The 22,217-nt window shown below is 45.0% G+C and overlaps 1 protein-coding gene and 1 pseudogene across 2 annotated transcripts in view; both read left to right on the top strand.

Moving 5' to 3' along the window:
* Nucleotides 1–19,607, top strand: part of PRKDC (protein kinase, DNA-activated, catalytic subunit) — a 181,611-nt gene extending 162,004 nt beyond the window's left edge. Inside the window, exons 72-86 of the mRNA XM_084864319.1 lie at nucleotides 207–384; nucleotides 936–1,096; nucleotides 3,316–3,527; nucleotides 6,900–6,987; nucleotides 7,090–7,233; nucleotides 11,188–11,392; nucleotides 12,992–13,059; nucleotides 14,014–14,234; nucleotides 14,550–14,642; nucleotides 16,059–16,148; nucleotides 16,349–16,420; nucleotides 16,606–16,807; nucleotides 17,383–17,571; nucleotides 18,411–18,550; nucleotides 19,143–19,607. Coding sequence (XP_084720445.1) covers nucleotides 207–384; nucleotides 936–1,096; nucleotides 3,316–3,527; nucleotides 6,900–6,987; nucleotides 7,090–7,233; nucleotides 11,188–11,392; nucleotides 12,992–13,059; nucleotides 14,014–14,234; nucleotides 14,550–14,642; nucleotides 16,059–16,148; nucleotides 16,349–16,420; nucleotides 16,606–16,807; nucleotides 17,383–17,571; nucleotides 18,411–18,550; nucleotides 19,143–19,347 — 2,268 coding nt within the window. The 3' untranslated portion in view covers nucleotides 19,348–19,607. The remainder of the gene's footprint in view (nucleotides 1–206; nucleotides 385–935; nucleotides 1,097–3,315; nucleotides 3,528–6,899; nucleotides 6,988–7,089; nucleotides 7,234–11,187; nucleotides 11,393–12,991; nucleotides 13,060–14,013; nucleotides 14,235–14,549; nucleotides 14,643–16,058; nucleotides 16,149–16,348; nucleotides 16,421–16,605; nucleotides 16,808–17,382; nucleotides 17,572–18,410; nucleotides 18,551–19,142) is intronic.
* On the top strand, nucleotides 9,435–10,132 carry LOC311611774 (transmembrane protein 106C-like; annotated as a pseudogene). The gene has a single exon. The product of its transcript is annotated as a transmembrane protein 106C-like (transcript).
* Nucleotides 19,608–22,217: the final 2,610 nt, after the last annotated feature.

Below are 22,217 nucleotides of genomic sequence, written 5' to 3'. Positions count from 1 at the left end.
CCTTAGCTTATCATTAGCATATTATGCTTGATTTGTTGGATGGACAACTGGACGATCAGACACTTAACATATTATGCTTTTATATATAGGATAGATGACTAATAAATTACAAGTATTCTACCTTTATCATCACAAGTAGGAAGTAGACTTTGTCCACAGAATTTGAGTCCCGCTGGCAGGTTTTCTGAGACCTCTGTGAATTCTAGGTGGTCACAGCGCTGCACCAGAGAGCGTTTCATCACCTTTCCGAGGCGGCAAGGACAGCTGGGGAGGAAACCCCTTCCGGCCGGGGCCCGCAGCCCGCAGCTGGGGTCATAGATGCGTACATGGCGCTGGTGGATTTCTGTGACCAGCGGCTCCGGGAGGAGGAAAAGACTGCCTCAGGTGACTCACAAAGAAAAGAACATTGTGTCCCGTTAGGTTACTGTAAAGTCTTAAGAACTTTGTACAGACTTTTGGTTTCCTATTTGTGTGTGTGGTTTTTTTTTTTTTTTTTTTATGAGGAAAGTCTTGCCTATTTAAGAAGGAATGACATCTCCAAGCACCATGACCTGCTCATCTTCCATCCTGGGGTCAAGCTGCCTTCCAGCTCTCCATTTACTTCACTTTCACTGGCATGTTCTGCTTGTTTGGTATTATTGGCCTTATGTGTTCCTGGAATTAATTCAGGATCCGGCAGCTGCCCCTGATGTTCCCAGCCCCGGAAGCAGACCGTGCTTCCTGCAGAAGGGGAATGCCATGGGAAACTCAGCTTTGAGGTGGAAGCTTGTATGTATAGTCCAAAATTGCTTCCAGTCTTTTAAAGAAGTTAGGGAGGAAAAATGACATACTACAGAATATAAGCCAAAAGGGAAACTAGAATCACATGTTACATTTGTAACCTATGTGTAAGTGGATATATTGACCAGGGCTGTTTTTATCCCTGTCCATGTTAGTTACTGAGTCAGCAGAACTGCAGACGTATCCTGCCCTGGTGGTGGACAAAATGCTGAAAGCTTTAAAGTTACATTCCAACGAGGCCAGGCTGAAGTTCCCCAGGCTGCTGCAGATTGTAGAGCAGTACCCAGAGGAGACGCTGAGCCTGATGGCAAAAGAGGTGAGTGTCTTAGTCTGTGGACCTTCAAGACATATTCCTATTTCTATCCAACACATTAATGTGTATAATGCATATATTTTAGCTCTTCCTAACAAGCATCTAATTTTGCTACATTCCAAGAACATGGGTAATTTAAAACTGTATAAAGGAGTGTTCACATTTACCCATTTTCCTTAGTGGATGGTGATAACTCTGAACAAGGACCCCAAGAAATAGAGCAGGAGGTATGTATATCTGGGACAGAGATGGGAATGTTCTAGAGTACAGTTCACTGTCTGTAAAGACAAAGCTGTGGTCTTATACCTGTTGATGCCTGTGCTCAGTGCATTACTTAGTCTAAGGAGAAAGGACTCCATTTCAGCTGCATCCCATCCCCAGTGACTGTAGTGCCTGCAACAGCACCGAGTCCAGAGGGACCCAGTGGCATCCAATTCACCAAGTGCAGCTCGCGTGTGTGGGCGCACAGAAGCAGCCTGCAGTCCCACACATGTTCTCTTCACCAGCTTGTATGTCCCTGCTGTCCTCACCCCACACTGGGCTTCGTCATCCTGCTGCCTTCCTGTCTGTTAGGCACCTCTAAAAGGTGGGCTCCTTACTGACCTTTATAGATGTTTATAAACATCTGAAAATAGGGAACTTATGAGCTGATAACGTAACAGTAGTTCAGAAACCCTGATACAATACTAGCCGTCTTAGTGGGGTTTTAACAGTGCAGGCCTCTGAGCTGAGACGCAGGCCGGTCAGGGCTTCCCCACTCCGGCCCCTGTGGATGGGGAGCGGTGTGCTTGTGGGAGCGGTGGGCTTGTGTCAGTGGGTCTTAAACAGCAGATTAGCTTTAGAAATTCACTACAGCTGTGCTTTTCCTAAAGACAAGTGAAGGAATAAGTTGTAATTTCATTTTAAATTATTTTATTTATATTATTTAAGGAAGATAGCATTTTCACTTTTTGAGAAAATGAAGGATTACGCCAGTGTTATGACACTGGAGAGACACGTGAGATGGGCAGCTCACCTCCGCTGTGCGCTCCCGGGGCTGTGTATTCTGATAGGTTTTATGCTCACACATCCTGCTCTTCCCTCACTTATGGGAAAGTTAGGAAGCTTGCCCACATTCACGCATGCCAATATGCCAAGTATGTCAGATTTTATCTTAAAATTAACACCTTAAAAAGCATTTTAATTTTGAATAAATTTTGAAAATGGTCTTGGTTTAAAGAAACAAAAACCAGAAGCCATGAAGAAAAATAATATGACACTTCTATGCAGGAAAAGAAAATATTCCATATCCAGAGTTTAAAAAACTGGGAGGAAATATTTTCAGTACGTATTAGAGACGGGGTTGAGGTGCTCACTCGACACCATAAATAGACCAGTCGAGAGTGGTTACAGGAAACGCACACGTGATTATTGAGGCAACACACATAGACAGGCTGTTAAAGCTTTTTTGTTGTTATGAGCTGATTTGCCTTATCAGTAATGAAACATGAACATTAAAATTAGATTTTTCCCTTCTCAGATTAATAATGAATTTTTTAAAAAATTGATTGCGTCCGAAGTTTTTTCCAGTGTAGTTTACATTCAATAATATTTTGTATTAGTTCCAGGTGTACAGCATAGTGGTTAGACAATCAAACACTTTACAAAGTGTCCCCCTGATACTTTCAGTACCAGCTGGCCATAGTGATCAAAACAACATGGCATAATTCACGTTTAGAAGTGCAGATTTGAAAAGTCTTTTTGGAGAGAGAGCTAGCAATGTTTTTTACATTGTTAATGTTCACACAGTAATTTTACTTCTAGGAATTTTATTCTATTGATATATAGTGCACATACAATGGGGATGTCCACTGTAGCATTATTTGTAATAGCAAAAACTAGAAAATACTCTAAAAATTCATTTTAGGGCAGTAGTTAAATGAAATGGAATACTATGTTGCAGTTAAAATGAATGAGGTAAATCTAAGAAAAACCAGCAACAGTATGCCTAGTCTGTAAGGAAAGGATATGTGTGTCCACATACCTAGAAATATCTGGGAGAATCGAATGGTTCTCAGTGGAACAGGGACTGAGAGAGCTGAGGGGAGAGGACTGTATTTTATATTTGTCTGTTTTGATGCTTCTGATTATAAGTATATATGCTTCTTACATTGGACACATTGCTTTTATAATAGAGGGTTTAATTTTTGTTCCTCATTAAGTTACAGCTCTCTGTGTTTCAGATTTCTTCCATTCCTTGCTGGCAGTTCATTGGCTGGATCAGCCACATGCTGGCCTTGCTGGACAAGGAGGAGGCCGTAGCCATCCAGCACACCGTGGAGGAGATCGCCGATCACTACCCCCAGGCCATCGTCTACCCGTTCATAATAAGCAGTGAAAGCTATTCCTTCAGAGACACTTCCACTGGCCATAGGAATAAGGAGTTTGTGGCAAGGTGACATTGCAGAGAAGTTGGGTTGACATTAGAGGCCCAGTGCACAGGGGGTGCAGGAGGGGAGGTGTCCCTCAGCACGGCCTGCAGACACCGGCATTACTCACCAGGCCTCTAGCCAGAGCCCCTCCCCTCCCTCTGCGCAGTCTCTGGGAAGATGTCTGCTCAGGGTCCCAGCCACAACACCTGGCAGCTCAGGTACTTGGGTGCTTGGGCTCCCAGATCCCACTTCCCTGCCAGCGTGGTGTGCATCAGCTGCCATGGGAGCTGCGCTTCAGGAGTCGCCCTTCCTCCCGCCACAGCACCACGCTGGCCGCATCCACACTGCGGCCCGGGGGCTTCCATTCTGTGACCGGGGCTACCAGGCTGTGACGGGGGGCTGCAGGCAGAGGACCCAGGCATCCATAGGGTTCCCACAGTGTCAAGAACTGGGGAGATCCATTTCCTAGGTCCTCCCCTCCCTCTGCACAGCTGGGCGGGGATGCTGGGCTGCGTTACTGTGAGCCCAGCATCGCTCGCCCCAGCCTCAGTCCGGAGGTCCTTCCCTCCCCCCCACGCAGCGCAGCGGGGCAAGGACACTGGGCTCTGGACAGAGGACCCTCTCTTCCCTCCACGACCAAGGAGCGGACTCTGGGTTTGCGTTGCCGGTGCAACGTTGCCAGCGTCTGCCCTGGCTGCTATGGGTGCCGCCATTTTGTCACAGAGTGATGATTAATTTGCATGTTACTCTTTTATTAGGATGTGCATGGTGAAAGCAAACACATGGAAGCTTATATTTGTCTTCAAATTAATTAGAGCTTTCACTGAAGAATAGAAAATCTTAGATATCTTTGTAAAATGTACCTACCCTGGGTATGTTATTTGTTAGAATTTCTTTTTTAAAATACATTTCAATTTAGAATATTATTTATTTATTTTTTAAATATATTTTGATTTTTTACAGAGAGGAAGGGAGAGTGATAGAGAGCTAGAAACGTCAATGAGAGAGAAACATCAACCAGCTGCCTCTTGCACACCCCCTACCGGGGATGTGCCCGCAACCAACGTTCATGCCCTTGACTGGAATCGAATCTGGGACCTTTCAGTCCCCAGACCGACGCTCTACCACTGAGCCAAACCGGTTTGGGCTCAATTTAGAATATTATTCATGGATCATTCTACCCTTATGCTATTAGGGTAGAATGAAATGCTTTTGAAATCAGTTCTTGAAATTCTTCTTTAATTGAAAATATCCAGGAAGCCCCTCTTCTTAATTAGGACTCAGTAGGCTGTCTGCAGTGTCATTCCTTCCACTTCTTCGGTTGATTATAAGTGGAGATATAATTAGCAATGGTGTAATACTTTTGCAAGAATCCTATATAATAAAGAGGTAATATGCAAATTGACTGTCACGCCCTTGCACAAGATGGCTGCTCCCATGCGGTCACAAGATGGCCGCCACAAGATGGCTGGCAGGGGAGGGCAGTTGTGGATGATCAGGCCAGCAGGGGCGAGCAGTTAGGGGTGACCAGGCCAACAGGGGAGGGCAGTTGGGGGCAATTGACTGGCAGGGGAGAGCAATTAAGGGAAATCAGGCCAGCAGGGGAGCAATTAGGCATCAGTCAGGCTGGCAGGGAAGGGGTTAGGGGTGATCAGGCAGGCAGGCAGGCAGAAGCCATTAGGTGCAGGCAGGCCGAAGCTATTAGGTGCAGGCAGGCCGGCAGGCAGGCAGGCAGGCGAGCGGTTGGGAGCCAGCAGTCCCGGATTCTGAGAGGGATATCCAAGGTGCAGGCAGGCAGAAGCTATTAGGTGCAGGCAGGCAGGCAGGCGAGCTGTTGGGAGCCAGCAGTCCCGGATTCTGAGAGGGATATCCAATTGCCGGTGTAGGCCTGATTGCACAGACAGTCGGACATCCCCCAAGGGGTCCCAGATTGGATAGGTTGCAGGCTAGGCTGAGGGAACACACACACACACACACACACACACACACACCCGCCCCAGTGCATGAATTTTGTGCATCAGGCCTCTAGTATGTTATAAATGCATGGTATCTTAGTGGACAGTCCCTATCAAAAGCTTTTTTGTTGTCAGGAGCTGATTTGCTATATTATTTAGTGTTTTGTTTTTGAGAAGACAGTAGAGTTAGGCATAGCTTTTATCATGGTTTGTCAATGGGTTGGCTTTGCACACACCGTCTACCACTGCTGGTGCCCCAACCCATGGCCTCTCAGCAGAATTAGCTGCAACATGATTAACTAGTTTAAAAGAAAGAAAGGAAAACGTTTTAAAAATTTGTTGAGAAAGTGGCCTTTTTCCCCCTAACGTAACTTCAGAACTGTATATATCAAATTGTATTCATCAAAATGTTGACATTATTTGCAAGACAATTTAATTTTATCTTATCTAAGAATCTCAACTCTCTGTAGAATGCATTGCTCCTCCTTTATTCATGAGGGATATGTTCCAAGACCCTCAGTGGCTGCCTGAAATTGCAGTTATTCCAAACCCTATATATACTTTGTTTTGTCCTATAGATACATAACTATGTAAAGCTTAATTTATAAATTAGGTGCATTAAGAGATTGACAACAATCATAATGAAACAACAATTATAATAGCATACGGTAACAAATGTATATGAATGTGGTCTCTCTCACAAATATGTTATTGTACTGTAGTCACCTTTTTGGTGATAATCTGAGATGATACAGTGCCTAAGTGATGAGATGAAGTGGGTGAATATGCTGGACAAAGAGATGATTCATGTTCCAGGTGGGATAGCATCAGATTTCATCACTACTAGAATGCCATGCGATGTAAAACGTATGATTTGTTTCTGCATTTTCCCACTTAATATTTTTGGACCACTGTTAACCCCGGAAAACTGATACCACAGAAATTGTGGATAAGAGGGGACTATGATACATACTTTGTTCTTTATCTAATACTAGAGGCCTGGTGTACAAAAATTGTGCACAGGGAGTGGGGGCGTCCCTCAGCCTGGCCTGCATCCTCTCGCAATCCGGGACCCTTCAAGGGAGGGACCGCTGTCTCCTAACCACTCACCTGCCTGCCCCATCATCCCCAACTGCTCACCTCCCTACGTGATCCCCCCTAACTGCTTGCCTGCTTGCCTGATCACCCCTAATCACCTCTGCTTTGGCCCCATCGCCACAGCTTCATCTGGTAGGATCTCTGGAATGACATCATGAAGTCATTCAGCTGTTCGGTCTAATTAGCATATTACACTTTTATTATTATAGATTAGATAGAATGTGTAAATTGCTTGTTCCCTAGTTCTATTAAGTTTTATATGTAAGTAAAAATAATTATAAATTATAGACCTTGATCTATGGGAGATGTTTGATTACCTAAACTTGGTAATTTTTTTTATAGGATTAAAAGTAAGTTGGATCAAGGAGGAGTGATTCAAGATTTTATTAATGCACTGGAACAACTCTCTAATCCAGAAATGATCTTTAAGGTAATATTACATCTTCTAACACATAAAACATACAACTTAACGTAGATAAAATCTACTAACAATCCAGCTTGATTTTTCTCTCTTTTTTTTTTCCCTGCGCAGGACTGGACTGATGATATCAAAGTGGAATTAACAAAAAGCCCCGTAAATAAAAAAAACATTGAAAAGATGTATGAAAGGATGTATGCGGCCTTGGGAGACTCCAAGGCTCCAGGCCTCGGCGCTTTTAGAAGGAAGTTTATTCAGGTATGGGTACTGCAGCCCACCTTTATGACAGAATCATTGTCAAGATCCGTACTTAGGTTTGCTGGTTTGTTAGCAATTCTGGTTTTAAAATGTCAGTCGAATTTGTAAACTGTCTTTAGATCTGATGCTTTCTCTGAAATATTAATGGCATATTTTTAGGTCATATAAAGCAAAGGGGTCAATAGGTAAAATCTTGGGGTTTTGATTACATTGTGTTCTTCATGCTCAGATTCTTAGATATGAAGGTTACTTGTAGTTCAATATTTTTAAGTCTCAGAATGGTTTGAATATTGGATCAATAAGTATTTGTATTTTATATAGATTAACCATTGGTGAGACTTACCTTTGTTCAAGGCACTCCATTGGGTGCTATAAGAGATACAAAGAGAAGATTGACCCCATTTTTCTCAACAATTCAAAGGGATTGTTGGCAGATACTGTATGTAAAGAACTGCAGCCTAAGGACAGATGTGATATGTGAGACCTGTTTCTAAAGATGGTTAGAGTTGAAAGAAAGAGAACCTTCCCACCTCAGTTTGGAGTGAATCAGAAAATTCCTGTTAGAACAAGTGGAGATCAGAGAGCCTTGCCATGTCCCGATCCCACACCACATGCCTTGTGCCTGTTGATCCCTCTGCATGAGTTTCTCACCTTACCCAGCCAGCTGGACAGCTCACCCTGAGAGATGTGTCTGCATCATTTCTCCTTCAGAGCCCGTCTCTGAACCTCCTCCTTTTGCTGTCCCCAAGAGGTAGGTGTTCCTTCTCTCTGCTGCCTGAACCACCTACATGCACATCTCTTAGCATTCATCCACGTTGTAGCATGTGTCAGTACTTCACTCCTTTTTAAATTTTATGTTTTTATTGATTTCAGAGAGGAAGGGAAAGGGGGAGAGAGAGAGATAGACATATCAAAGATGAGAATCATTGATCGGCTGCCTCCTGCACACCCCTACTGGGGATCAAGCCTGCAACTGGGCCTGTACCCTTGACAGAATCAAACCCGGGACCCTTCAGTCCACAGGCTGACGCTCTGTCCACTGAGCCAAATGAGCTGGGCAGTACTTCACTCCTTTTTATTGCTGAATATTATTCCACTTTATGCCACATTTTGTTTATCCTTTCATCAACTGATGGACATTTAGTTTTTTCCCAGTTCTTAGTTCTTAGGACTAGTGCTTCTGTGTACATCAGTACACAGGTTCTTTTGGCAAATTCCTCAGGAGTGGAAAACTGTATTTATCTTTTAAAAAATATTTTTTTATTGATTTCAGAAAGTAGAGGGAGAGAGAGACAGAAACATCAGTGACAAGAGAGAACCATCAGTTGGCTGCCTCCTGCACACCCCTCTACTAGGGATTGAGCCCATAACCCAGGTATGTGTCCTCGATCAGAATTCAACTTGGGACCCTTCAGTGCACAGGCTTACACCCTATCCACAAACTGGCTACAGCCATATTTATCTTTAATTCTTTAATTTATGTCTCTCAAATTAGACTTGTGGACAGAGATTTTCATCTTTTCACTTCCTATAGTACCGTTGTGTCTGAAATAGGCATCTTTAATTAGATGCAGGAATGGGATAGTTCTGGTAAGTAGAGGTAGATTTTGGTGGGTCATTCCTACTTTGGTAGTTTTAGTTAAAAGTTATGAATGAATGTAAGAATCTACAGGACTGTCATTGCCTAAATGTGACCAGGGGTTTATCTCCTTAAAGTCAAGATAAAATCATGCATGTGCCCCGAGCACGGGCTGCTCTGAGGACCCAAGAGGCAGGACGGACAGGTGGCACATCCCGGCCATGGGTCTCTGTGTAAGTGCCGTGTCCTCCCCTCCACCCCCCTCCCACGTCCCACGTGGCTCAGGGTTCGGGTGCTGGAGGAGGCCACACGCAAATGAAAGAGACGAGAAAATATTATTTTGGAAATATTGGAGGCCAGGCGGGAGCCCAGCTCAAGAGGAAGGACTCTGCTTCGCTCTGGCCTTGCCATCCTTTCATTCACGTTTTGGGATACACCGATAGCCCTAGGCAGGCAATTCCAATAACAGCCAGTCAGCAAGGATTTACATAAAATAAAAGGTGGAAGTTGCTTCAGCTACCATTGTCTCAGCCAAACAGTGGGTGCAGAGCTCTGATCTTTCAGAGCTCAGGGTCTCCAGCCTTCTGGCTTCCTTGTCAGCACCTCCCTGCTAGTGAGGACAATGGGCGGCTTCCAACATCCCTGCATTCGGACTCTGCTCAGCCTGCTTCCTACAAGCAGGGGAAAGCTGACAGAGGGTATGCCCGGGGAACAGTTCCCATACGTGGAGTTCACTGGGCGGGCAGCATCCCCTGCCCCTCATGCCCAGGGACAGGCTACATCCAGCAGAGCAAGTAAATGAGCTGGTGGCTTTGACCCCACAGTGACCAGATTGTGCGCTCCGAGGACCAAGCAGTATGTCCTCATGTCTGTCCTGCTCTGTCTCCTGGCATTTGGGTTAGTGATTTCCTTCCCATTTCCAAATTCAGTCCTGTGGACGACGACAGCATCCAAGTGATGAAAGTCCCACTTAATAAGCAGAACTCCCTTGTAATCCTTACCGTCTAGGCCACCCTGAAATCAGGGACTCCCACTTCTATTCTGTGGCAGGGGCCAGCCTGTCCAGCCAAGTTCAGTGTGTGAGCACAGTGGTTGGGTCATATGTGACAGCTAACGTCTCCCTCACTCGACCTTGGAGCGAGTGTGACAGTGCAGGCAGAGGTGGACGGCCGTTTTCCTGTTGTATTCTGCACATTGCCCAGCGTCCAGGGGTACAATAGTGATCTTCATGAGAACTTCAGTTAACATCTCTCATATTGGCCACATGTCTCCTTGAAGACAAATCACTATGTGGATTGTGGAACAAGTTCCAGCGTTTAGAAAATGCTTTTGGCAGTCCTTGTCAGAAGAGACACAGCTTCTGTTCTCAGGGCCCGGGTTCCATACCTACCCCAGGTGGTAGGAGTAGAGGAGAAAGTGGTTCTCTTTATCCCCAGCAAACACCCTCCTGCCACTTGGAAGGAAAACTCCCCTCAGTAACACCATTCATGTCTCTCTGATCCAGCAGAATCACTGCCCAGCGCATAGTAGGCACTATGCCCAGCAAATAGTAGGCATCAAGGTTTGAGGAATTAAATTCAGATCTTTTCAGCTGTTCTTGGAGCATTATGCATTGAAAGCATACCGTGCTAGGTTATAAAACAATAGAGTGACATGGAGGTAGGACAATTAGTGCAGTACTGTTTGACGTATACGTCAAACAGTACTGCACTAACAATGTCAGGATTTTGACAGTTAATTTTATTTTAAATTCTTGTCATATTTTCATCATTACTATGAATCAGTATACTTTATTCAATGTCTAATTAGATTATAGTTTTCTTATATTCCTGATTATGACAAGTGTTCAGATTCCTGTCTAATAATAATGATAATGTAATTTCTTCTAAACATACCCATGCTGTGCTTCTGAATTCCTTTCCCTCAGAAGAGGTTATAAAACCAAGGAGTGACGGGGTAGGACAGTTAGTGCAGTACTGTGAGACAGGAAGATTTGATACGGTGTGAAACCCAGTAATATAGGTCATATAATCAAATACAGAGATTTATAATCCTACCTTTTTTAAAAATCAGAAGCTGGGTGTTTTTCTACCAAATCCCTAATCCCCATTCCAGCCAGTGGATGAAGGCTACATCGAGCCCCACATATGCTCTTGGTGAAAACGGAGAGAACTTTCTGTGAGTTCCTGGGCACGTGGGAGCAGGTGGAAATGGGCACTATGGAGCGGTCTGTGCGTTCTGTGTGTGTCAGGTTCTCTCCCTGCCGTCTGTGCTGGTGCGGTCCTGATCTTAGCTGTGCAGGTGCACTGCCTGTCCTATCTCAGCGTTCAGATTTCCCTTACAGTATATCCAAGACAAGTTATTGTTCCTTTCAGGCTTTTGGAAGAGAATTTGATAAGCACTTTGGGAGAGGAGGTTCTAAGCTCCCGGGAATGAAGCCTCATGACTTCAATGACATCACCAACGCTCTGCTTTCAAAGATGCGCGAGGACTCCAAGCCCCCCGGGAACCTGAAAGAGTGCTCACCCTGGATGAGTGACTTCAGAGCGGAGTTCCTCCGAAACGAGCTGGAGATTCCTGGTGAGCGGGCTCCGGAAGGGGCACAGCTTCTCCACGGAGAATGGTGGTGTGGCAAGAACCTGTGGCAGTTAATTTTATCTTAACTTCTTGTGTTTTTATCATTACTATGAATCTGTATACTTTATTCAGTGTCTAATTAGATTATAGTTTTCTTATATTCCTGGTTATGACAAATGTTCAGATTCCTGTCTAATAATAATGATGATGTAATTTCTTCTAAACATACCCAGGCTGTGCTTCTGAATTCCTTTTCCTCAGAAATAGAATATAGTTATAAATGCAAATCCATTCTTGGGATGTACATGCTGGACCCATTCAAAGTGGCAAGATAATGATAAATAACTTACCTTTGAGAAGAAGAATTGTGATATTGAGGATAAAGACAAGTTGGTCAGCCGGGACCGGTTTGGCTCAATGGATAGAGCGTCGGCTTGGGGACTGAAGGGTCCCGGGTTCGATTCCGGTCAAGGGCATGTACCTTGGTTGCGGGCATATCCCCAGTAGGGGGTGTGCAAGAGGCAGCTGATCGATGACTCTCTCTCATCGATGTTTCTAACTCTCTCTCTCCCTTCCTCTCTGTACAAAATCAATAAAATATATTTAAAAAAAAAAAAAAAAGACAAGTTGGTCAGATGTGAACACAGCATTTTTCAAAGACAATTTTTGTACATTTCATGTTTTTTGTCCTGGAACTCACCAGACCAAAAAAAAAAAAAAAAATGTTTTAATATGGTTATATCCATTGAATATTAAAAAATTTGGAGAAATACTTTTCTTTGTTATTAACAGCTATGTATTGCATACAGGCAGTTTCAAGAAAATTATTTGAGACAAAAGCCTCTTAGTATGCAGCTTGATTCTCATTGAAATTATACAGTGCTCTATTGCAATGCATCATTTTTCCTGTTTGAAGTTCTTCCCGTTGGGCCAAAGTAGGTTTCTAGTGATAATACAAATAAATAATAAAATAACACAAAATAAACTGCATACTGCACAACTGTAAACCTACTTTTGTTTACCCCTATAATAGAGTTTTAAAATCCATTTTCTTTATTTTAAAAAATATATATTAATTTTTTACAGTGGGAAAGGGAGAGGGATACAGATTTAGAATCATCGATGAGAGAAACATTGGGATCAGCTGCCTCCTGCACATTCCCTATTGGGGATGTGCCCTTGACCAGAATCAAACCTGGGACCCTTGAGTCTGCAGGCCAGCGCTCTATCTACTGAGCCAAACTGATTTATTTTCTTTAAATAAAAACATTTAGTAAAAAATTTTGTTAACTTTCTACTTAGATCACAACTATTTTTTAAGTTGTTTTTATTTTTTTACTGATTTTTAGAGAGGTGGAGAGGGAAAGGAAGAGAGAAACACCCATGTGAGAGCAAGACAGAGATTGACTGCCTCCTGCACACCTCCTCCCAGGATTCAACCCGCAACCTGGGCGTGCACCCTGACCAGGAGTCAAACTGGCAACCTTTTAGTGCACGGGACGATGCTCAGCACTGAGCCACACTGGCAGGGCAGCAGCTGTTTTAAGATACAGGGATCTGTAACAAGCTCCACCTAAATCAGGCTTTTTTGTTTTGTCCCAGGTCAGTATGACGGCAAAGGGAAGCCAATGCCGGAGTACCATGCGCGGATCGCGGGGTTCGATGAGCGGGTAGGTGCCGGTGCTGTGACCAGTCACCAGAGCGAGGCTTGTTAGTGTGTAGCGGTCAGTCCTTCAGATTGGAGAATGTTTATGTGTACCAGAGAAAAGACAGTTAATGTCCTATGTTGGTCTAAAGCAGGGGTCCTCAAACTTTTTAAAGTGGGGGCCAGATCACGGTCCCTCAGAGAGCTGGAGGGCCGGACTATATGCACTACTAATTCCTACTGTAACACCTCGGCTGCGCTCACTGCCCAAAAAACCTGGCGGGCCGGATCAGACTCCTCTGCAGGCCGCATGTGGCCCGCGGGCCGTAGTTTGAAGACCCCTGGTCTAAAGTGTATGTATTTTTTTCTGATCCTATTCTTTACTGAATTTCTTAATGTGTCCAATGTTTTAATGCAATAATATTTAAGGACATAATAAACTTGAAGGGTAAACTGTATATGTGTATCCACCATTTTAAAATATATGTGATTTCAGTAATTGTAGAAAGTTGTGTCTTGCTTGTTGCTAAGGACATTCTTTTAACCAGGAATATGAAATTATGTGGGTACAGTAGTATGGTGAGAACAGGTAACAGAGATATTTCACTGACCCTTGATTATCTCTTTTTATAGAGACCTCTCTGAGCAATGTGTGCCTACCAGCCTTACCTTCCCCAGCCCCGTTCTTAAATATGTTTTTATTGATGTCAGAGAGGAAGGGAGAGGGACAGAGAGATAGAAACATCAGTGATGACAGAGACTCATTGATCGGCTGCCTCTTGCACGCCCCCTACTGAGGATCCAGCCCGCAGCCCAAGCATGCGCCCTGACCAGGAACTGAACCCTGACCTCCTGGTTCCTGGGGCGATATTCAGCCATGAGCCACACCAGCTGGCACTTTCCCCCTCTGATGATGATGTGATGTGCTGGTCCCTCAGTGGTGTAGACTGCACCTAAAGTGTTTCCTTACCTTTTAAAGGTGAAAACAATGGCTTCTATCAGAAAACCAAAGCGCATCATCGTCCGCGGCCACGACGAGAGAGACTACCCCTTCCTGGTGAAGGGCGGCGAGGACCTGCGGCAGGACCAGCGCGTCCAGCAGCTGTTTGAGGTCATGAACGTCATCCTCTCCCGAGACGCTGCCTGCAGTCAGAGGAACCTGCAGCTGCAGACCTACCACGTCATACCCATGACCTCCAGGTAGGACCGCGGGGTGGTCACTCCAGAGGAGGTCTGTGTCCATGGGAACTCGGCACTGAGCCAGGTGCGTGCTTCCATTGGCTGAGATGGCGTCACTTGACAATTGAGTGTTTTAGATTTCACATAGTCAGAAACGTAGCCAGAACTAATAAACAGCCTTAAACCTATGATTTTTATCTTAATGTGGGGAAAGTAAGTGAAGAACTGATGTGAAAGAAAAATACACCTGTTTTGCTTTAATTCTATAGAACTTTTTTTCTAGTAAAAAAAGCGCGGTTTGGTTTGTATTCATAAACCTTTTATTCTCCTTTACAGATTAGGATTAATTGAATGGATTGAAAATACTTTTACCTTAAAGGAACTTCTTTTGAGTAGCATGTCACCAGAGGAGAAAGCAGCTTATACAAGGTAACGGGGAATCTCAGTATTTCCTAGCCCTGCCCTGCTGCCCCCAGCCAGCTGCTGCTCCCCGGACATAACCTTCTCCCTGATGACAAGCTATAGAATGAAGGAAGAAGAAACAGACCTGTTTTTCTTCATTGTACTCTCATTCTTTCCTGAAAGTATATTGAGAGGAGCAATAGCCTCACCAGGCAGGAATAGTTCCTGTAAAATGAATCATTTTGATCAAACTCTTACTTGTGGGTAACAGTCGCTACACAGGACAGTGTTTACCAACTTTTAATTCCCATCCTTTGAGTCCTTTGTCTGGAATTGTCTGTCTAGAAGACAGGAAAGCTGATGAGCAGTACTTTCCAGAGTCAGAAAATCCAAAGCTGGCCCAGGTACTGACCAGCCGTGTTTCAGACCCCCTTTCCCTATTCCCACGCCTCCTTCGAGAGATGGGACAGTGATGTATGTGTGTAAGGGAAGCATCAACAGAGTGCAGAGTGCTTTTCAAACAGGAAATGGTGTAAACTCCTTTCCCCTCCCTTTTAAAACAAGGCACGTCCACCGCCATTACTAAAAACCATTGCTATCTTTTCTTTACATGTTACAGGTTTTCCAAACTAAGGATTTTCACCCCAGCTGCAACTAGGAGAGCATTGAGTTGAAAATGGAGTGTCCATTTATAAAATTAACTTAGTAGCAATTCAGAAAAGATTCAACTTAAGTGATCGAACTATTAAGTAATACGTTGCAAAATCGTTCTATCTTTAGGTATTTTTTAGGAAAATTTGTTAAAACTTTTGACACAAACCCCCGAAGTGGCTAAACATACAAATATCCCATGGTTTCCAGCTGCCCGATGCTGCCTTTTGCCTTGGAAGCATTGAAGACAGCTTTTCACGTTCAATTCAAATCCATTGTCTTCTAAGAAAATACTTTATTGTTCTCAGTGTGGGTTCCATATGGATCTCGGAATGGTGAAAGCGTAAGGCAGGTTTTAAATAATGACAATATACTCTTCTGCCTTCACGTGGTTTGTGATATTTGTTTGACATGTAACATGGCTGCCTGTGTTAATAAGTTGCATGCGGTACCGTCCCCTGTTGTTACGGTGCTTTTCCAGGACAGGATTCTAGAACACATGCCAAGGTCATAGACACTTACGTTGAGGTCATCTTGTTTCGCTCTGTATGATGTGGAAAATTATTGTATTTGGTTTTTGTTTGTTTGTTTGTTTGTTTTGGTGCCTAAACTTTTACACAGTAAATAGCTTAGGTTCTTTAGAAATTAAAGATGAATAATGACATTGACATTCTAGATCCAGAGTAACATGGGTTGTGTTAATATTAAATATGATTAAAATGGTAGTCTTTGCCTCTAAAAGCACATAATGCTGACTGTCTCCCAACGCTGACCCTGTTTCCTGTCTGCTAGTGACCCCCGAGCCCCGCCGTGCGAGTACAGGGACTGGCTGGCCAGGACGTCCGGGAGGCGGGGTCCGGGCGCCTACGTGCTCATGTACAAGTAAGTGTGGCTTTCCTTTCGTAACTGGTCCGTGCTTCTCAAAGCTGCGTGTATACCTTTGTTTCTTAGGAGGTTTTACCTCAGAGAAATCATCAAAATCTGGGTACCTGATATCTGAGCTTCAGTGTAAACCAAGAATATTAAATTTCCCATTACAAGAAGTTTGTTCTACTCAGATGTTTTCTTTTGTTCAATCTTAGGAGAGCCAGTTATACTGAGACAGTCACATCTTTCAGAAAAAGAGAAAGTAAAGTGCCAGCTGCTCTCTTGAAGTAAGTATCCTTCCGGCTGTATCCCCCGCTGGCAGCACAGCGGGGACTCCCCCCCCCCCCCCCCCCAGCTGTGTCCCTCTCCCAGGCGCTGGCAGCACAGAGGGGACCCCCCCCCAGCTGTGTCCCTCTCCCAGGCGCTGGCAGCACAGAGGGGACCCCCCCCCCCAGCTGTGTCCCTCTCCCAGGCGCGCCTTTCTGAAGATGAGCACCGGCCCGGAGGCCTTCCTGGCGCTCCGCTCCCACTTCGCCAGCTCCCACGCCCTGGTGTGCATCAGCCACTGGATTCTGGGCATCGGAGACAGACACCTGAACAACTTCATGGTGAACATGGAGACGGGTGGCATGGTCGGGATTGACTTTGGACATGCCTTTGGATCCGCTACGCAGGTGGGCCGCCCGCTCTCCCTGCTCCGGCTGACCTCCGGGGTCTCGGGCTGGGACCGCTCTGGGAATGGGTCGTTTTCACAGAAGCAGTGACCGCTGGGTCAGGGTCAGCTTTGTCCCGAACATTACTCTCAGCTTCCTTGGAGAAAGGGATGTTCTCAGCCTGGTCCGACAGGTTAGGCAAGGTGTGGCGACAAATTGTCATCAGAACTAAGGATAAAATGTGCTCCTATAAAAAGGGAGGAGTCTGAGGGAGTTTTATGAAGCTGCAGAGTCGGCATGTCTTGTGCAAGATATGATGCCAGTGTTTCCTCCGGCATCATCTCTGTTCTAATCCGCATTTCCAGGTCTCAGGCTGTGTGGTCTGAGCGCAGAGGGGGTTGCATTGCAGGGATGACTGTTGGCTGCTTGTGGGCACGTACATTCGTATCTGTGATCTGATTTTGAGAAAAGAGGAGTTCATACTCTCACTAAATAAGAATATCTAGTAACCGTGGGAAGATGCTGGGATTGTGCCTGTTACTTTTAGATTTCTAGCGAATATATTCTGTTTCTCGTGTGTATGTTTTCCACTTCAGTTTCTGCCAGTCCCTGAGCTGATGCCTTTTCGCCTGACTCGCCAGTTCACCAACCTGATGTTGCCCATGAGAGAAACAGGAGCCATGTTCAGCGTCATGGTGCACGCCCTGAGAGCCTTCCGCGCACACCCCGGCCTGCTCACCACCACCATGGACGTGTTCGTCACGGAGCCTTCCTTCGACTGGAAGGTAGGGCTGCTTCCATGCGACGCCACTGTGCTGTAACGCCTGGTGACTGAGGCGATGGGGATGCAGCAGAATGTGTGCACTGAAATAAATATTCACATGATCCTGTAGAGCATTTCATGAAATCAACAGTTGGGAATCATTTGGCTTGAAAACAAGAAACATAACCTTTATTTGAACAGTTACTGTTTCAATTGAGTGCATTTCTAACTAAGAGAGAAGGATGAACCCATTAATGGTGGGTTCAGTTTCTCTTGGAGACGACTTTCATGAGGCCTTCCTGGACGATAAAGACAAACAGTGCTTTCTTAAATCTGAGGGTTCTTTACTACACAGTCCCAGAGGAATGAAGCTTAGCAATGGCACCCTTTACATAGGGAGTGATGTTTCTTTTTTAAATATATTTTTATTGATTTTAGAGAGGAAGGAAGTGAGAGAGATAGAAACATCAATGATGAGAGAGAATCACTGATCAGCTGCCTCCTGCACAACCCCCACTGTGGGGGGTCCCCACTGTGCTACCGTTTCAAAGCTGTCTGCTTGGGATTTCCTTTAGAAACCGTGAGCATGCCCTTGACCAGAATCAAACCCGGGACCCTTCAGTGCAGAGGCCAACCCTCTATCCACTGAGCCACATGGGCTAGGACAGGAGTGATGTTTTAAGCCTCACCATGGTTCCTCAAGATCATGGTCACTATGTGTTACCACCATTAGATTCTGTATGGAGAGCCACAGAGCTCCTCCCCGGTACAGAGTTTAAGATCATTACTTGTTTTATCTGTTTGGATGTGTTCAAATGTACTGCTATAGTAAGCAAAGAAAATCATGCTCTTTTCCTTTAGAATTTTGAACAGAAAATGCTGAAAAAAGGAGGATCGTGGATTCAAGAAATAAATGTAACAGAAAAAAATTGGTATCCCCGGCAGAAAATAAATTATGCTAAGAGAAAGTTAGCAGGCGCCAATCCAGCAGTTATTACTTGGTAAGATTATCATTTGTGGGGGGAAATACAAAAACAAAAAGACCATCTTGCTAGCATTTCCTGAAGAATTACTACATACGTGCAAAGTGCTAAGAACCTGACTTGTAGCCTGTGGTGTGAGCCCCATTGTCCTCACTTTACTAGTGAATCTTAGATCATTAGTCACCGGAGAAACGCAAAGGAGAGGCCACTTCACACCCAGGAAGGAAAGCAGTGCCGCACAGCTAGTGTGGCAAGGCTGTGGGGAAACCGGAGCCTCGGATGCATGTGGCGGTAGGAAGGTGAAATGGTGCAGCTGCCGCAGAGCAGGGCGGCCTGGCAGCTCCTCGGGAATTTGAACGTGAAATTCCATTTGACTCCTCAGTTTGTCGCCTCAGCGTTCACCCGAGAAGTGAAAGCACACGCCAGCACGGAGGCCTGCAGACACATTAGCAGCAGCATTATTCAGGTTCTGTTTTTCTACAAATTGGGTCTCTTGACTTCAAGGTTCTGAGCAGCAGAAACATCCTCTAAGTGATGAGAGGGAAGGCTTGTAGCCAGGCGAGGGGAAACAGTGAGTGGCTGATGCTTCTGTGTGTTGCTGTTTTCCCAGCGATGAGTTACGTCTGGGCCATGAGAAGGAGCCGGCCTTTGACGACTTTGTGGCTGTCGCACGAGGAAACAAGGACCACAACGTTCGCGCCCGGGAACCAGAGAGCGGGCTTTCCGAAGAGGCGCAGGTGAAGTGCTTGATTGACCAGGCGACGGACCCCAACATCCTTGGCCGAACGTGGGAAGGGTGGGAGCCCTGGATGTGAGGTCTCGGGAGCCAGCAGGCAGAAAACAGGAAAACGTTTAGCCTTACATGAGCCCGCTTTCCTGAAGCACTGAAGAGAAGAAAAGATCATGATGAATAAGGGAATATTGAATTGAAGAATGATTGGGTTAAGGCTGTCATAGACATTTCATAGAAAAATGTATATCCAGGCTCATACACGTGTAAAGATTATAGCACATTACAAGTGCTGTGCCTTAGACAAACCAGCCGTGTTAATAAATGGTATAGTGTTCACTGACATCCGTGTCGCATTGGTCATTACGGCATATTGGGAATGACACCCAGAAGCCTCATCACTAAGCCTGAGCGTACAGCCCACAGCATGACCGATCGATACCTTGGAGTAGCAGTACGGAACAAGCTGTGGCTTATTGTAGTTAGAAATGATTGTATTTGATGTTTCTCTCACCAATATTTCCACCTCTCTATCCCTCTCCTTCCTCTCTTTATAAAATCAATAAAAAATATTTCTAAAAACACTTGGTCTGCCGAAACCGGTTTGGCTCAGTGGATAGAGCGTCAGCCTGCGGACTTAAGGTCCTGGGTTTGATTCCGGTCAAGGGCATGTGCATTGGTTGCAGGCACATCCCCAGTGGGGGTTGTGCAAGAGGCAGCTGGTCGATGATTCTCTCTCATCGATGTTTCTGACTCTCTCTCCCTCTCTCTCCTCTCAGTAAAAAAATTAATAAAATATATTAAAAAAAACAACAACAACAAAAAATACTTGGTCTTAGCACTCACTTTTGCTCCCCTGCTCCCCAATGGGAAGAAGGTAGACTCAGGGTAACTTCAGTGACCAGGTGTGGTTACAGGGATAGCACTAGCATTGCAGCTCTAGGAAAATCCCTATATGAAATGGATTCCTCATTAGGAGAGAAAACATGCATTTTAGAAAAGCAAGATAAAATTACGAAATACAAAAATGGCGTTCCACTCACAGTATCAGCCTCCTCTAATACCTCCACACACCTGGGACTGTTTCAGATTGGCTTGAGCTTTTTATTACTGTTTTTTGAAACATATTTAAAAACAGCCTAAGTGTCCATTAAGCAGATGAGCAGATTAAAAACCTGTGGTACGTCCTAGCTGGTCTGGCTCAATGGATAAGACCCTTGGCCTGTGGATTGAAGGGTCTCAGGTTCAATTCCAGCCATGGGCACATGCCTGGGTTATGGGCACAATCCACAGTAGAGGGTGTGCAGGAGGCAGCCAATCAATGATTCTCATTGATGTTTCTCTCTAAAATCAAAAATATATTTTAAAAAACATACCTGTGGTACATCTACACAATGGAATACTACACTGCTATAAAAAAGAAAGAACTCTTACCATTCACAACAGCATGGATGGACCTGGAGAGCATTATGCTAAGCGAAATACTGTAAGCTAGTCAGAAAAAAAATATCACATGATCTCACCCATTTGTGGAATATAATGAACAACATAAACTGATGAACAAAAGTAGGTCCAGAAACAGAGAAGCATTGAACAGACTGTCCATCCTGTGAGGGGAGGTGGGGGTTGAAGGCATAAGAGATCAACCAAAGGACTTGTATACATCCATATGAGCATAACCCATGGATACAGACTGTGTGTGTGGGGGGGGGGGGGGGGGGGCGGTGAGTGAAGGCAGGTGCTGGAGTGTGGGAGTGGCCAGGGAGAGGCCAATGCGGGGAGGGGGGAGAGGAGACATGTAATACTTTAAATAATTTAATTTTTTTTTAAAGTTCATTGTTACTAGATGATTGTGTGTATGAGTCTCATTTTAAAGCTGTCTGCTTGGGAATTCCTTTAGAAACCATGAGCATGCAATAAAAAAGAAATAGTGTCGAGTGTTCATAAGACACTTTCATAATTGTTCAGGATAGTAAATGTCCTCGTTACACACTTAGGCTCATACCTGTGATCCACATTTCAACCCTGTGATTCTTGCTGAGCAAAGAGTTGATTTGTCTCATAAACAACAGAAGGGTGGTTAGCAGAGGGGAAGAAGGTTGGAGGAGCAGTAGGAGGGTAAATGGAGTCAAATATATGGTGATCAAGGGAGACTAAGGCTTTGGGTGAAAATCACAAATGCAATATGTAGATAATCTATGTATATAAAGAGCCAGGTTCTGTGACGACCAAGGCTCCACCAAACACCAGTGCTGGTGCCTCGACCCAGCACTGACTGATGAGGGGGCTGCAGAGAGAGAGAGACAGGGTGTGATCCCCAGCCTCCGTGGCAGCTGTTGATCAGCTGTTGCCTCTCTCTTTCTCTCCCTTGTGTTTCTCTCCGGGCCTCCTCGGGGGTTGCTGATCAGCCCTGCCTCTTTGATCAGGCTCAGAGATAGGCCCAGAGACACTGACTGGCATAGAAACTGACCAATCAGAACCAAATCTGGGTGAAGTGAGAGGAGACAGAGCTTTTGACACCTACTGACATAGAATCTGACCAAATCTGGGTGAAGTGTGAGTTGCCAGTGGCTAGGAGGGAGAGCTTTTGATGCTGACTGGCATAAAAACCTACCAATCAGAACCTACTCTGGGTGAACTGTGAAGGCAGAACCTAAGGTGGGGGCTGAGGAGAGGTTTTAAGGGCAACAGCTGTTTGGTGTAAGGTGTAAGAAAGTAATTCAATTTTTTAAAGACCAGTTTGACAGTATAGTGCACATGTGTCAAACACAAGGCCCGCGGGCCAAATCCAGCCCGCCAGGCCTTGCAATGTGGCCCGCACCGCGCTGTCATCACTGCACTCCGCTGTCAGTTTATGACATTGTCAGTTTATGACTGTTCAGTAAACCATTCGGCCTGCAATTTAGGCTGGATTTTAGATTTTGGCCCCTTCTCTGATTGAGTTCGACACCCCTA

The sequence above is a fragment of the Pipistrellus hanaki genome (assembly GCF_964339955.1).
Source record: "Pipistrellus hanaki genome assembly, chromosome: 17".
NCBI lineage: Eukaryota > Metazoa > Chordata > Mammalia > Chiroptera > Vespertilionidae > Pipistrellus > Pipistrellus hanaki.
The sequence above is the reverse complement of the archived record's forward strand: the minus strand, read 5'-3'. Positions and strand labels throughout refer to the sequence as shown.